This window comes from Gracilinanus agilis, chromosome 4 (genome assembly GCF_016433145.1).
Source record: "Gracilinanus agilis isolate LMUSP501 chromosome 4, AgileGrace, whole genome shotgun sequence".
NCBI classification, from domain to species: Eukaryota; Metazoa; Chordata; class Mammalia; order Didelphimorphia; family Didelphidae; genus Gracilinanus; species Gracilinanus agilis.
This window is the reverse complement of record NC_058133.1, coordinates 457,815,676-457,832,367: the sequence shown is the minus strand read 5'-3', so window position 1 is coordinate 457,832,367 and position 16,692 is coordinate 457,815,676. Positions and strand designations below refer to the sequence as shown.

The 16,692-nt window shown below is 37.8% G+C and overlaps 1 protein-coding gene across 1 annotated transcript in view; it reads right to left on the bottom strand.

Annotated features, from left to right (window-relative positions):
- The window catches only part of FAM102B (family with sequence similarity 102 member B), an 85,147-nt gene extending 68,870 nt beyond the window's left edge, over positions 1-16,277 (bottom strand). The window contains exon 1 of the mRNA XM_044672229.1: positions 16,107-16,277. Coding sequence (XP_044528164.1) covers positions 16,107-16,255 — 149 coding nt within the window. The 5' untranslated portion in view covers positions 16,256-16,277. The remainder of the gene's footprint in view (positions 1-16,106) is intronic.
- Between the last annotated feature and the right edge of the window lie 415 nt (positions 16,278-16,692).

Here is a 16,692-nt window from a genome sequence, read left to right as displayed (position 1 = left end):
AATACAGATAATTAGATCTTATTTATGCCCTTAAAGAGTCAAGCTTAAAAGACTATGAGTTTTCTTTCTTTTCCCTCTGTTTCTTATTTACCTTTTCATCTTTCTCTTGATATTTGTGGTTGAGTGTCAAACTTTCCATTTAGTCCCGGTCTCTTTTGTGCAAAAACTTGGAATTCTTCAATTTTGTTGAATGCCCATACTTTCCCCTGAAAGTATATGGTTAGTTTCGCTGGGTAGTTGATTCGTGGTTGCAGGCCCCTGGGCATTATTATTAATGGCTATAGCTATACATATAGAATTAGGGTGACCTTGTTGGACAAATTAACCAGTAATTTAATTAAACAGCTGACTAATTTGATTCAAAAAGTCAATGTGTATTTAAACAAACCCTAGGAGAAATTTCTTCTCAGTCTTTCTCAATGTCCTACCAGGACTTATTTTTTCAGGTCTTTTTCTTTCTTAGTCCTATCTTCCCCCAGGTCAGAAATAATAGTGAAGCCATCATGAGGGCCCAGGATAATATTTTAAGTGTCTTCCAGAGGCAATGTATTGACCAAATTAATGACAAAAGATAGAAATTTTAGACCCTTGGTTGCTAGACATATTTGGAGGCAAAATAAAGAGGGAGTTGGGAGGAAGTGTGTAAAACCACACTCAACTAGGGCTGGGCTTGCTTAGAAAAAAGTATAAATAAAACATAAAATTTGGAACTCTTTCAAATTGCTACAGAATTCACTAGTTCACTCTAAAATGGATTGCCTTTGGTGAACTAGAAAAATTATGAAATTTTAATTAGAAGTTATTCCAGTAATGAGTCAGTTAAATGAAATTAAATGAGCATGTTAAAGTCTAAAAATCAGCATTACAGATTTATTATCTTTTTTCATTAAAACAAAATAATTCTTGGATATAGACCAGTTTGTAAGGAACATTGTTTAAAAGTAGCATTTGAATAGGAAAATACTGACCATTTTTTCAAAGCAGCCAGGTATTAGATGTAAATACAGAAAGAGAATGCATTAAACTTTCATTAAGTGATATGAAAAACAAGACATAAAGAAGTATGATCTCATATATACATAGAATTTAAAAAAAAACATGTTGATATAAAAATGTACCTTTTTCTTAGGAAATGTGCCTTTAGAAGTCATAGAAAGAGGGAGATCTAAGACATATTTCCTATCCAAAGAAAGATCCTTTAAGAATTAACTGTTACCATATTAATGATCAATGGTTATGAACGGTTAAATCTCAAAGAAAAAAAATCCAAACTATCAATAGTTATATGCTCCAAATCACTCATTAAAGAAACACACAAAGTAAAACTAAGTCCTATCTCAGACCTATCATCGGGAAAGATAAAGGAGAAAATGACACTGAAAGGGCTATTGGAACACAAGTACACAACACTATTTGTTATAATTTGTGTAGCCATTCTGGATAACAATTTAGAATTATGATGCTAAAGTCACTATAAACTGTGCATACTCTTTGCCCCAGTAATAATACCACTACTCATTCTGTAATTTAAAGATGAAAGAAAGTGAAAAAAAGACCCACAAACACAAAAATATTTCTAGTAACTATTTTTGATGTAGGGAAAAAAAGAAAGGGAGTAACTGAAAGGATGATAGTACCCCAATAGAATATTATTGCACAATAAGAAACAACAAAAAGGACAGTTTCAGATACAATCAGGAAGACTCATAAGAACTGATCACTGAGCAGAACTAGGAGACAAAAATTTATACAAAAACTATTAGAGAGAAAAACATTACAGAGAAAAACAACTTTGAAAGACTTAAAGAATTCTGGTCAATGCAACGACTAACCACAATTCCAAAGGACCAATAAAGAAGCAGGTCACTCACTCATTGAGAGAGGAATGCTGAACTCATGATACAGAATAAAACATATATTTGAATATGGGAAATCTATGGATATGTTTTGTTTAATTATATTTATTTGTTATGAGGAGTTATTTTTTATTTTCTACATGAGGGAGGATAGGATGGGAGAGGAAAGCTAGTGACAGTCTTTGCCAAAAAGAAGAAACAAAAAGAGCATTTTGAAAAAATTTGATGCATTTTTAAAAATGAATGAAAAAGAGAACAGAAGGTCAGTAGGATACAAATAGTACAGTTTGAAAAAGTGACATATTGAATTTATAATACTTAAAAAAGAAAATTATACATAACAAGAGATTTATGGTTTCATACATCTTCTTTCTGTTCTGCTTTTACATATGGAAATTATTTTCTTTGTGTTCATTAAGTTTTAAATAAATTTTTTTTAAAGATTTTGCTATTAGAGTTCGCAATTACATTTCTTTAGCTTATATACAATTCATAATTGGGAAATAAATTAAATTCAATCATAAGGATGATTATGACTATTATGACTAACTTCAGTACTAGTGTTCTTTTTTCAGTAAAGCCAGGCTGGCCCTATTCAAAATACTGATGTTAAAAAAATTCTTTGATTTAATTCAATATAATATGTTTCATCAAATATGCAATATATGCTAATCATATTTATTATTATAATATTACTGTGATTTAAAAGTACATTAGTACCTCCTTTAGGTGATATATTCTTCTGAGAAATTCATATCCAATATAACTAATTTGGACTTGGGTCTTGGATAGGATGGCTAGGAAACACTAAAAAGACCATCATGAGGTACACATACACACACACTCAGAGGAATATAAATACACAATTCATAATTATACAACTGACTGAATGATGTAGAAAATACATGATCTCATTATGCTTGTTTGTTAACTACAACAAATTCAATTAAGTAGTGGAAAATGCAGCTTTATAGGTTCTCTTCTAGCAAGGTAAGCTTTTATACACAGTTTAATATTATGTAAGATTCCTTGTAGAGGCAACAGATAACTTTTAGTTTAGCCTCTGGTGATTACTATCAACTGAGGCATGAAAAAGGAGGATCGATACTTGTCATATGTTTGTCACTAATAGCTGGACATATAGAGGCAAGGGCCAATTGGAAGCGGTATTCTCTTTTGATAGACATCCTTCAGCTTTTTGTAAATGATACTATACTAACTGCATAAAGGCCCAGAACGAGGCAAAGCCTCCTAAATGAGATCCATAATTATTTAAGAATTTGGCCTGACTACCTATGTAAGGACAATGAATTTGAGAATTTCAGTTCAAAGCCAAGTTCTGACTTCCAGGGACCGAGAAAAGGAAGCACTCATCTGAACTCTCCTAATGACTTTAAAATAACACCTCAAATTGAATTCTGGAGTGGGAGAACCAACAAAAAGGTCAATGTAAGACATTCTTTCAAAGCCAAGTTCTGCTATCTGTAACTCCTTAGGCAAGTTTATTAGCCTTTCAGGCCCTCAAATTCCTCATTCACAAAATGAGAAGGTTGGACTAGACCTCTAAGATGTACTCTTTTTCTACATATCAGCCCTGATAAAAGGCTTGGGGTGGTTGTGGGTTAAGTCCTGGCTCTGCCAATTACTAATTAACTGTAAGACTTTGGGCAAGCCCATTTACTTTACCTTTCTAAGCCTTGGTTTTATCCTCTATAAAAAAGGATTAATGTCACTACCTGCCTTCTAGGGTAGTTCTCTTGAGGATGAGGTGATGTAATGTATGTAAAGTGCTTTGCAAACCATAAAGCCCTATGTAAATATAAACTATTATTATTAATCTTCAGATCCCTCCCCTCCTGACCTTCTTCTTATAGACTTATTTCAGTTTATCAATATCCCCATTAAAATGTAGCATTCAGAACTGGACATGATATACCAGATATAATCTGACTAGCACAGAGTAAATATTAAAAAAGGCTAATGTAATGGGAACATTGGACTGGGCAAAGGAAGACAATCTATGTTTTATTCCTAGTTTGACTACTAATATGTAGAATGACTGGGCAAATACCTAATCTTTCTAAGCTTCATTTCTTCTTCAGTAAAATGGGGAGGTTGGACAGTTTTTCATTCTATATTAACATACTGTCACCTTTAACAATACAATAAAGTATTCATTAAAAATTTTTTGGGAAAATAAGTCAAGGTGCTACTGTGAACAAGTTCCAGTATTTATCTATGAAATATGGCTATAATATAATGAGATTTTGAAATGGTCTCCTAGACACTAACTTAAACCTCACCTTTTCCATAAGGGTTTTCTACTTTCCCTCCATGCAGAATCTGGTACCAATCTGATGAGTTCCAGAGGGCTACTGGGCTGCCCAAGAGGGGTGGACCAGGCCAGTTTGAAAAAATAGTGCCAATTATAGATTCTGTGCCCATGAGTACTGGGATCTAGCCTGTGTGGGCACTTGTATCCAGGAAGAGTTGGAAGGCTCAGTCTCAAAAACTAAAAATTCATGCTGTTCAACCCATTCTTTTTACAATAAAGAAAAAAAAGGCCCAGCAGGTGAAGTGGCCCTCTTAAAGGGTCAGAGCAAGTAGTAAAAGTGGGAATGGAACCTCAAGGACATAACTCTTGGATCCACTGTACCATTCAGACTCCCAGATTCTTAGTATTTCTATCAGTACTTTGAACAGTGCTTATACATAGAAAGTACTTACTAAAGGTCTATTAAAGAAAGCAATGCCCCATATATACCAAAGTATTCATAGCAGCACTTTTTTAGTGGTAGCAAAAACTGAAAAGAAAGATGTCCATTGATTTTGGAACAATTGAACAAGTTGTGGTAAGTGAATGTCACAAAATATTGACTTGTAAAAAATGATGAATTTGAGTAATTTAGAGAGAGAAGACACATGAACTAATGTGGTTGGAGGTAAAAATTAAAATGAGATATACAATGGCAGGGGAAATTAGGCAGTACAGTAGACAGATCACCAGGCCTGGAGTTGGAAGGACCTGGGTTCAAATCCTCAGATATTTCCTAGCTGTGTGACCCTGGACAAATCTGCCACTCTTCTAACTTGTAATTGATTCTTAGACAGAAGTTAAAGGTTTAAAATACACACAAATACACACACACACACACATATACATACAAGATGGCAGCAATAATGAAAATGAAATGAACACTAAATCCAAACTGCATGTTCATAAATTATAGTTAATTAAGAGAGGCCCCATGGTGCAGTGGACAAGGTACTAAATGTAAAATCAGTAAGACCTAAGGCACTGTGCAACATTGGGCAAAGATTTAACCTTACTGTGCCTCAGTTTCCACATCTGCAAAATGGGAGAACTTGCTTTAATGGCTTAGTTGTAGAAAAGAGCTGAGGGAGGAACTTTTTTTTCCCTTTCATTAAAGGGGTAAGGAGGATTAAAAGTACGGATGTTATGTACATTGTTGTAGTCCTGTGTTAATTGGTTTTGTTTACTGTCATTCTTTGTTTCAAGGGCTTATTTGGTGATGGAGAAAAAAGATATTTATAAATGAATGTGACATCGATAAAGCTTATTATTTTAAGTAAAGAGAAAAAAATGAGGTTGAACTAGAAAATCTCTAAGGTAGTGTCTCCCAATCTGTGAGCAAAGAGCCTTGGATTCCACTAAAGTTACTAAAATGAGTCCTTTTTATTAAATAACTCAGCAAAATTTAAAAAAAAAACAACTTTTAAAGTGAACATAAATAAATGAGATTAATTTGTCACTATCTGTTTAATGTATTTAACAACTGCACCTTATATGTACATATATGCTTAAACACATAATGGCTCTGGGTAAATCTAAAGAGATCAGTTTTGTGGAACCAATCAATTATATTACATAATTTCATCTGAACCAATTCTTAGAGTATCATTTAGAAAAGTATGCCTTCTTAACCTATTATTATGCTAGGAGAGGATAGTATGAATTGTGGATTTTTAATTTCTTATATGATTACTAAAGAACATAGCATGAGCAGAAGGTATTTAGTATAAATGGCTGACATTTGCCTACTGTTCATCTCTTAAAAGACAGTTTTAAAAGCATTTAATATTCAGAGTTAAAACCTTAAAAGGAAAACACTCAAGGGAAAAGAAAAGGGTCTACAGCTTGTTTACAAAGTAAAAGATCTAATAAACATATGTGCACATTAGCTTCCTGGACACTCCCAAAACTCACATGTGCTTAACCACAGCTACACATGAAAGCTAAAAAGAATTATATTTTAACCATTAGCAAATAAATAGACCAAAAAGACAAAAACCAAAAACTCAACCTCCAAACAGAGGATTCTGAAAAAATACATAACTCCCAATATTCTCACTAAAGTATCTCTAATCAGGCCCCTACATTCAGAAGAGAAGATATGTAGATATAGAAAGCTAGGGTAACTAATGAATATTTGTTAAGTGTAGCTCTTGACTCTAAATTCAGTTCAACTACCCACTTTTTCGTTTAACTTTCTCAGTGGTATGCTATGGCTGATTTTAGATTTTGGTTGGAGCTACTAGTTAAATTTTCAAGATGAGCACTGGAAATTGTCAAGCACTACAAATCAGGGCTTGATTTATTGATTATTGATTTATTGTTGATTTGTTGACTAAATGTAAAGTAATGGAGAAAATGTTAATAATGAAGATTAAACTTAAAAGGGTGTCCCTGACTTCCTTCCCTCTTCCCCAGCTGATTGTTCAATATTAATCAGCTCATACTTTATCTAACCTATTCATGACTATATATTCCAAGAAATCTGAGGTCTACTTACTTTTAGATTAGCATGAATATAAGAAGTTTTAGCTCCTTTTGTTTACCTTGGTATGAAATAATACAACCCTTTACATCTGTGGGCCATCCGGTGGACCAACTATGACCAGACAAGGTAGATTTCTTGGGAGCTATAAGTGTGACATCATTTCTCTAAGCTACATAAAATTCAGGTACCCATAAGATGGTTATGGAGATATTAATCAACTAATCTAGTAGTTAGAGAAATGAATGTGAAACTTTTTTTTCAAACCACAGTCTTAACTAGTAAAAATAAACTTAAAAAGAAACATCTGAGTGCAGCTAGGTAGCACAGTAGAAAGAAAGCCAGACCTGAAGTTGGGAGGAACTGAATTCAAATCTAGCTTCAAACACTTCCTATGTGACCCTAAGGGCAAATCACTTAACCCCAATTGCCAAGTACTTATTGCTCTTCTGCCTTGAAAACAACACTTAAGTGTCAATTCTAAGACAGAAGGTGGGGGTTTTTAAAAAACTGGCTCTGAAGATATTTGGTTAACATGATATTTCCATTTATTAGAAAGATCTTCAAATTATATCAGTATATAATCTCATTTTATTAGATTATATAATTGCAAGTTAGATGGTAGGAGGTAGACTTATGATTTCATTGGTATAAGGAATGTCCAGGATGAGGAAACTTCTACCAATAAAGGAGAGAACCTTCTTTGCAATTTATAGTCTACTGCAGTGATGGTGAACCTATGTCAAGAGTGCCAAAGATGGCAGGCAGATTGCTCTCTGTGGGCACATGGCCACCCCTCCCACCCCAGTTTGTTACTAGAAAGGGAGAAGGACTTGGGCAGAGCCACTTCCCTACCTACTATCTCCATCATGCCTAATGACTTTTTTTTCACATCCCCCTCCTCTCCTCCCAGCAGCACAATGGAAGCACTTCCTCCCTCCCCTGTGTGGGGTAAAGGGTGGGCATGGCACATGGTCTCTGGGGGATCCCTGGCATGGCACTTGGTAGGGGTGGGAGGATGGTGGGGGCAGGGACTGACACTCCATCTCTAAAAGGTTTGCCATCACTGATCTAGAGAATGGTCCAGAGTAGAAGTGTCAAGCATAGGGTCTACCCATAACAGAGTGAAATGTAATTCAGAAATATTTAACAAAATAAAACATATAACAGAGCACAGATGGATCATATTAATGGTTTTTTCTAGGTCACTGTACCCCCAGGGATCTTTATGTAAGATTAAGTGCCCCCTTTTTCTCTTGGTATTTGACACCTTTGATCTTGAGCACTGGGTGGTGATGTGACTTGCCATGGGTCACATCAGCCAACATGTACCAGAGGCGGGACTTGAGACCTAGCATTCCTTTCTTCAAGGCCACCTTTCTATTAATTACTTATAAGCTGCCTTTCAATTACATATTACCAACATAAAAAATGAATTAATTGCACCTTTCTTTTCCTGAATTCAGGAGACATTAAAAAGGGCACTGCTTAGAGTAACTTTTCAGTGTTTCCAGGAAGTTCTCTAGGATTTCAGTTGCAGAACAGATGTTGATCTGCATTAATAAAGGGAGTTCCCTTACCTGGAGTCCTGTAAAACAATGAAATCAAAAGTCTGGTAAAAAAAATCAACTCCCAAATCACAAATGCCTTTTGGCCTTTATTTTTCATATGAACTAATACTTAAAGATATTTGAAAATATATCTTTTTAGGAGAAAAATACCCCTCTGAAATTAGTTAGCATTACCTAGTATTCATTACATGGATCAAGGAATTACTTGCAAAGTAATTTTAATCAAGGAAACTTCCCTAGAAATGTACCACTTAATGATCTACACAAATATTCAGTAGGCTGAAATCTATATAACTACCATCAGGCAGAGACCAGGGGAGGGCATGCTTAAAGGGATAGAAGTGGTTCAGTGAGAACCCCAATCCTTTCCCACACACCTCCACCTCTATTCTCTACTTCAACAGGAATGGTTTTGACAACTTTTGGCTCAGCCCTATTCCTTTGTTACCCATTCCAAAGAAACCTCAGCTTTTGAACTAGGGTTCCAGAGCCCAGATGGATGTATAGAACTATAGACTTTACAATAAGACAAAAGGAGAGAGAATTACTATTCATATGCATAACATTTTCAAGTTTGTAAAGCACTTTCCTCACTACAACATTATAAGTATTGGTAGCCACATTTTACTGAGGGGGGAAACTGAGGCTTATTTTAGAATTATTAAAAGTACTGTGTAATTCCCACAAGCTAGGAAATTACATAGTGCTGGTTTTGATGGGGGCTGGGACCCTGAGTCAGGCACCAAATGACATTGGCCTGAGGCCCAGTCCAAGGATAGCAGCACTTCTCTGGACATCTGGCTCCCTCCAGTGAACCAGCCATCAGGGAAATTTCATTAGTTCCTGCCTGTGTAGAGCTACCCAAGGGGCATCTGCTCATCTCCCTCAGTCTACCCTAGGGGAGGAGGCAGAAGGACCTTGGCTTTTTCTCTATAAATATCCTATCCCCCACTACTTCCACTTTCATTCAGCTCAGGTCACCTCTCCCTGATAACTCCAGTAAAAGCTCTGCCTGAGATAAGTAGAGCTCATATGACAAAACTCTTTTGGAATGAGAGTGAACCCCTCACACAGCAGTTTGTATGCATTCTAGAACTTCACTAAAAGATGGAGGACATTTCCTGAAATGGCCCGTTTGTGTTCTCCTCCTCTAATACCTCAATGACATCACTCCCCATGGTCTCCTCCTTTACTCTCTGGTCCAGCCCTTTTCATGTACCTCTGGCCTTTTATCTTCCCTAGCAGATGGTCTCCGCCATTATTATCCCTCTCTTCTATCTTCTCTTTTCTTTTCTGCTGCTTAAACATGCCACCATCTCTCCCATCCTTATAAAATGCTTATTCCAGATTACTACCATATCTGCTAGCTACTATCATGTAGCTGTCCTTCCCTTCTCAGCTAAACTTGAAAGAGTAAGCTACACCCCGATGTTTTTATTTCCTTTCCTCTCACTCTTTGAAACCCTCTGCAATATGACTTCTTACCTCAAATGAAACTGCTTTTTCCAAAGTGACCCAATACTCTTATACCTGCCAAACCAAATGGCCATTTTTTAGTCCTTGTCTTTCTTGACTTTACAGCAATACCACACTGCCTTCCTAGGTATTTTTTCCTCATTGAGTTCTCCTGACACCGCTCCTTGTGGATTCTTCTACCAGCCTAGTTTGCTGAGTATCCACCCATATCATTCCCATCAACAGTGTTTCCCAATCCCCCTGGTCCTCCTCAGTTTTCCAGCTAAACCCTCCTAGTGATTCTCTTATCCCAAAAGCACAATTATCACTTCTAGGCAGATGACTGCATCTATTTATTTAGTTCTAGCCTCCCATAAGAGCAACAGTCCCTACTCTCCATTTTGCCAGAGTCTCAGAATCTCTCTGTGGGCTGTCAACTTCTTTTCACCCCCACCCCGGTTGGAAAGTTGAGCTGTTTGCCCTATTTTACAGGGGCCAATCTCTGCAGGTATCTTCTTAAAATCCCTTCAACAGGCTCCCAAGTGAGTACACTTTGGCCATCCCTCTTCCAATCTCTCTTTTTTAGCCCCTCTCCTCTCTCTTTCCTCTTTTTTAGCACTTCTTTATATTTTGTTCTCCCTCATTAAAAATGTAAGTTTCTGAGGGTAGGAACTGTTTTGTTTGCTGGTGCCTAAAAAGTATTTTATCATTCTATCAAAGTGGATGTTCTATAGGGATCTCAAACTACAAACAGAATCTTTTCTCCCAAACCACCTGTCTTCTAAACTTACCTGTTCCTATGGAGGGTACCATTATCTTTTCCTTCATCCAGGGTCCCAAAACACTTGTAATCCTCAAATCCTACCCCTGTATCACCCCAAATTTCCATTCAGTTGCCAAATATTTTCATTTCTTTTTCTACAACATCTTTTGTATCCATCCTCTTTTCTTTATTTATCCAGTCATCACTTCTGGCCTGGTCTACTGCAATAGTCTTCTAATTCGGACTTCCTCAAGTCTCACCTCATTCTAACCTATCCACTCTGTTGCCAAAGTAAAAATTCACTTAGGCCTAGGTTTAATCATGTCACCCTCCCAATCAATAAACTTCAATATGTACCTGCTACCACTAGAGAAAACATAAATTCTTCTGTTGCTCATTTAAATTCCTTTTCGCAACCTGACCACTGTATCTTTCTAATCTTTTATCATGACTGTCAACACATAACACCTTTTCTCTCATTTCCAGGCCTTTGCACTGTCAGTCCCCCATTCTCCCCAACATAATCACTGGCTCCTTGAATCCTGGGCTGTCTTTAAGAATAAGCTCAAGAGGTACCTCTGTACAATCATCTCTTAAGCTTCTAGCTTCTAGGAATGTATCCTGTTATGTATAAATTATGTAAATGTTGCCTCTCTAATTAGAAGGTAGGTTCTAGGAGGACAGAAACTAGTTTTGCTTTTATCTGTATCCCTAGTGCTTACAGAAATACCTGAAATATAATCAGTTCTTAATAAGTGTTTGTCGATTTTATCAAAAACTTCCAATAATTATCCTGCTTGCAATACTTTGTAGAAAATAATGTTATAAGAACAAAAGACCAAGAATATCAAGGGAAATAATGAAAAAATGTGAAGGATGGGGGCCTAGCAGTACCAGATATTAAACTGTACTATAAAGCAGTGGTCATCAAAACAATATGGTATTGGCTAAGAGACAGAAGGGTGGACCAGTGGAATAGACTTGTGGCAAATGACCTCAGCGAGCTAATGTTTGATAAATTCAAAGATCCCAGCTTTTGGGATAAGAACTCACCATCTGACAAAAACTGGTGGGAAAATTGGTAAGCAGAATGGGAAAAATTAGGTTTAGATCAACATCTTACATACTATACCAAGATAAATTCAAAATAGGTAAATGACATAAATATAAAGTGAAATCATAAATAAATCAGATCTGTGGGAAAGGAAGGAATTTAACAGAGCAAGCAAGAGACAGAGAACTTACAAAATGTAAAATGAATGATCTCATTACATCAAATTAAAAAGGTTTTGTACAAACAAAACATTAGAAGGAAAGCAACAAAATGGGAAAAATTTTTATAAAACTCTCTGACAAAGGTTTAATTTCCCAAATATATAAGTAACTAAGTCAAATTTACAAAAATTTACAAATTTACAAAAAATCAAGTCATTCCCCAATCGACAAGTGGTCAAGGGACATAAACAGGCAGTTTTCACATGAAGAAATCAAAACTATCAATAAGCACGTGAAAAGGTGTTCTAAATCCCTCCTGATTAGAGAAATGCAAATGAAAACAACTTTAAGGTACCACCTCACACCTAGCAGATTGGATAAAATGGTAGCAAAGGAAAGTGATAAATGATGGAGGGGATGTGACAAAATTGGGACACTAATGCATTGCTGGTAGAGTTGTGAATTGATCTAACCATTCTAGAGGACAATTTGGAACTATGCCCAAAGGGCTTTAAAAGACTGCCTGCTATTTGATCTAGCCATACCACTGCTGGTTTCGTACTCCAAAGAGATAATAAAGGAAAAGACTTGTACAAAAATATTCATAGCCATGCTCTTTGTGGTGGCAAAACATTGAAAAATGAGGGGGGTATCCATCAATTGGGGAATGGCTGAACAGACTGTGGTACTTGATGGTGATGGAATACTATTATGCTGAAAGGAATGATGAACTGGAGGAATTCCATGTAAACTGGAATAATCTCCAGGAATTGAAGCAGAGCAAAAAGAGCAGAACCAGGAGAACATTGTACACAGAGACTGATACATTATTGCACAATCAAATGTAATGGACTTTTCTACTAGCAGCAATGCAATGATCCAGGACAATTCTGAGGGACTTATGAGAAAGAACGCTATCCACATCCAGAGAAAGAACTGTGGGAGTAGAAACACAGAGGAAAAACATATGATTGATCACATGGTTTGATGGGGATAAGATTAAGGTATTGGCTTTAAAGGAGCACTCTATTGCAAATATGAATAACATGGAAATAGGTTTTGAACAATGATACATGTATAACACAGTGGAATTGCTTGTCAGCTCTGGGAGGGAGAGAGAAGGGGGAAAAATCATGAATCTTATAATCATAGTAAAGTATTCTAAATAAATAAAAAGAAAATAATTTTATAAATGCAAAGAAGATAGGTATAGAGTACTGTGATTGTACAACACCCATGTTCAAAAATTCACTTATAAATTGGTTGTTTGGAGTTTGGAAAGCATTTTCCCAAAGAAACCATTCTAAAAATGAAGATTTGGTTCCAGACTAGCCCGATTTCAATTCTATTTAATCTATGATAAAGTTGAAACAATATTAGCAATGAAAGTTAATAGAAAAATGATTTTGTTGTAACACTAGGAAATAGAAAATGAATAATACTGAATAAGAAGTATTTGCTTTATCTTCAGTACTTTTTTTTTTGAGGAAACCAGGTTTAATTAATTAATCTGTAATAATTCTAAAAGGGAGTAAAGAAATCATATTTTCCCAAGACAATATGACAAAAATTAGGAGAGGAGACCATTGCTTAATAGAATTCAAATAGGAAATACTTCTGTGATCTAATTCTCATTTTGCACATATGGAAACTAAGAATTGGACAACAGTCAGATGACTTACATCAGGTCACATAGGCAGTAAAGCACCAGAATGAAGATTTAAATCTAGGTGCTGACTCCAAACAATGAGCTCTTTCCACTATAGAAAGAAGACATGTTTTCTTCCATGAAAAGGAGATTGCTTAAGGTTAAAATAAACTGATCTTTGAAGACAAAGAAATGAAAAAACAGGACACAAAGGAAAAATGGAGATAGTATGTGTCTAGGCATAATCATAAAGGATAATATATCTAGAACTGGAAGAGATTTCAGATACCATCTAATTTGATTCCTTCATTTTACTAATGATTTGAATGTAGACAAATGACTTACCCAAGGTCATATGGGTAGTAAATATCAAAAATAAGCTGATCAGGAAGACAATGTGTTAAAAACTGTCAATCTTTAGCCATAAGGTGGCAGCACAGCCTATTCCTATTGCTGGAAGAGAAGGGGGGGGTGGGGAAGAGAGAGAGAGAGAGAGAGAGAGAGAGAGAGAGAGATATCTTGGATGGATATGGGTAGCAGGAGGAAGTATAGAGTGCCACATGTCAGATACTTCAGCCTTAGAATACTGAGGTTAATTGACTTGCCCAGAATTACAACTAGTATGTGTGAGGAGCACTTAAATCCAGGTCTTACATAGCTTCAAGTTCAGTTCTTCATCCATTCTATAAGTAAATTTTTGCAAGTTAAGGAAAACTAAATCCTTTTGGACCAAATTCTTAAGACAATGTCCAGTGTTCTGCTAAGTAACACAGTGAATAGAAAGCCAGGTCTAGAGTGAGGAAGACTTTGTTTAAATCTGGTCTCAGATACTTCTTAGCTGTGTCCCAGGGCAAATCACTTAACACCAGTTACTTAGCTCTTACCACTCTTTTGCCTTAGATTCAATGAATTCTAAGACAGAACGTTAAGAGTTAAAAAGAGTATGCCTGGTGTTTAAAGAAAAATAAACAGTCGCTATTAATCATTCTTCCCAAGCTGAAGAACAAAGATTCATTCTTTAATACAGTATTTTCTACAGCTACTATTTTCTAATAAAGAAACCTCACCTAGGCAGTTGGTTGATTTATCAACTAGGTGCTTCTCTATTTCTTTCAAGTCTGGACATTCAGCATATTACTTTACTCCACCCCACAATCAAATAATAATGGTTCATTCTCTAAAAGCACACAACAGCTAGATTAGGCTCACTGTGCAACAAGTCTAAGAGAAATACAAAATTCAGAACTTCAAAGGTCTAAAGACTCAAAGGGTTCTATTAATAAACCTTTCAAAGCCTTTCAAAGTTGATCAGTATTAGTGAATAATTTAAAAAGTAGCTGTAGGATAAAAGAATGCAATAAAAATTGTTGTTACTTTTGTGAGGATATCTTTGACTCAGACATAGGCTAGGTTTTTCACATTTCCTGAGCCTACAAATCCACAATACCACCCAAACACACACAACACAAAAACCTAATTATGATTATTACCAATGGTGCAAGGTTAGTCCTTTCAAATATAATGGCTTGTCAGGCACAGGCCTTTGGATTTCCAGGCAGTCTTTAAGCAGGGAGAACAGAAAACAGCATTACAAGTCCTCTCAAGGTGGGAACCATGCTTTGACTTTAATACATAATGCATAAACATGCCATACACTCTATGGGCCTTGGGTAAATTGACTACCTACTCATGTCAAGCTGGTCTCCAGGGAAAGAGGAATTCCAGTTGCTGAGTGCTTTCTGACAGAAGTAAAGTGAGTGGGAAAGTGATAGGGGAATTAGCATTTAAATGGTGCCTACTTTCAGCCAGGCACTAAGTCCAGGGCTTTACCAAATATTATCTCATGTCAGGTAAGTGTTGTGATTATCCCCAATTTACAGGAAATTGAGGCAAACATATTAAGTGACTTGCCAAGGGTAACACTGTCTGAGTGTCAAGTATCTGAGGCTATATTTGAACTCAGGTCCTCCTGACTCCAGGGACAGTGTTCTTCCATTCCACCACCAATCTGGCACCGGAGTAGTAATTGAGATTTTGTATCATGCAACTCTCTTGGGTGAAGGGCAAAAAAAGAAGAAGGATGACAAACAACTCTCTTGGTAGTACAAGTAGCTGCTTGTAAAGGAAAGAGAACACAGGCTTGGAAAAGGACTTGAAAGAAAAGGAGCAAAAAAAGAGTATACAAAAACAGCTTCTAAGGGAGCAGGAGGCTTTCTGGAGATAGGGTGAGGAACGGAGCAGAGAGAGAAAGCAGGAAGAGTGGGAGGAAAGCAGAGAGGTTAGGGAGGAAAGGAAAAAGGGTAGGGATCAGGGAGGAAAGATAGGGAGAAAGGAAGGGAGGAAAAGGAAGAGAAGGAGGAAGAATGGGAGGAAAAGGAAGGAAGGGAGCAAGTCAGGAAAGAAGGGAGTGAGAGAAGGGAAATAGGAAAAGGGAAGAATCGAAGGAAGGCTAAGAGGAAAGAAAAGAGGGAGGGAAGAAAGAAGGAGCAAAGGAAGGGGAAAAGGAAGCAAGGAGGGAGGTGGGAGGGAAGAAAAGAGAAAGGTATGGAGGAAAGAGGAAAGATACACAAAAGGAAGGAAGGAAAGGAAAACGGAACAGGGAAGAAAAGAACGGAAGGAGAAAGGGAGGAACGAAGGAGGGGGAGGGAAGGAGGAAAGGAACTAGGGAGGGGAGGGAAGGAAGCAAGCAAGAAGGGAGGGAGTAAGAAAGAGGGAGGGGAAGGAAGGAAGGAAAGAAGGAAGGAGAAGTAAAGGAAGGAGAAGATGAAGGGTGGGAGCAGGGAGGAAGGGAGGGGTCACCTGGAAGACTCAGCGCAGAAGCTGCCCCCGTCCAGCAGCCGCATCTTGCAGAAGAGGATTCCGTTGACAAAGGGCACCGAGGAGAGCTCCTCCAGCTCGAAGTCCACCTTAAACTTGAACTTCTTCTTCTTCATCATCATGAAAGCCATTCGCCAGGAAGCCAGGCGGGGTGTCGGCGGGGAGGGGGCGCGCCAGGCACGGCTCGGGCGCCCCCTCAGCGCCCTGGATCCTCCTCTCAGCCCCGACCCATGGTTGCCGGCTCCCCGAGCCCGGAGTGGGGCTGGAGGAGGAGCGGCCGCCCCTCGCCTCCGCCTCCCGGGCCGCTGGAGCTGCGGAGGCGCCCGGGGCGGACGGGCCCTGGGGAGGCACCCGCCCGCAGGGGGTACTCCGCCTGGCCCCGGGGCTCCGGCGGAAAGGGGCCGAGCTGGCGCCCCGAGTTCCCGCGGCGCGGCCACGGCCACCCTGCCCGTGTGTGCGTGCAGACTCTCGTTCTGAGCGCCAATAACTGCCGCGGCCGCCCGGAGCAGGAAGGGAGTGAGTGAGGGAGGCGGGCGGACAGCGAGGCTGGTGCAGCTTTTTGGCCGCC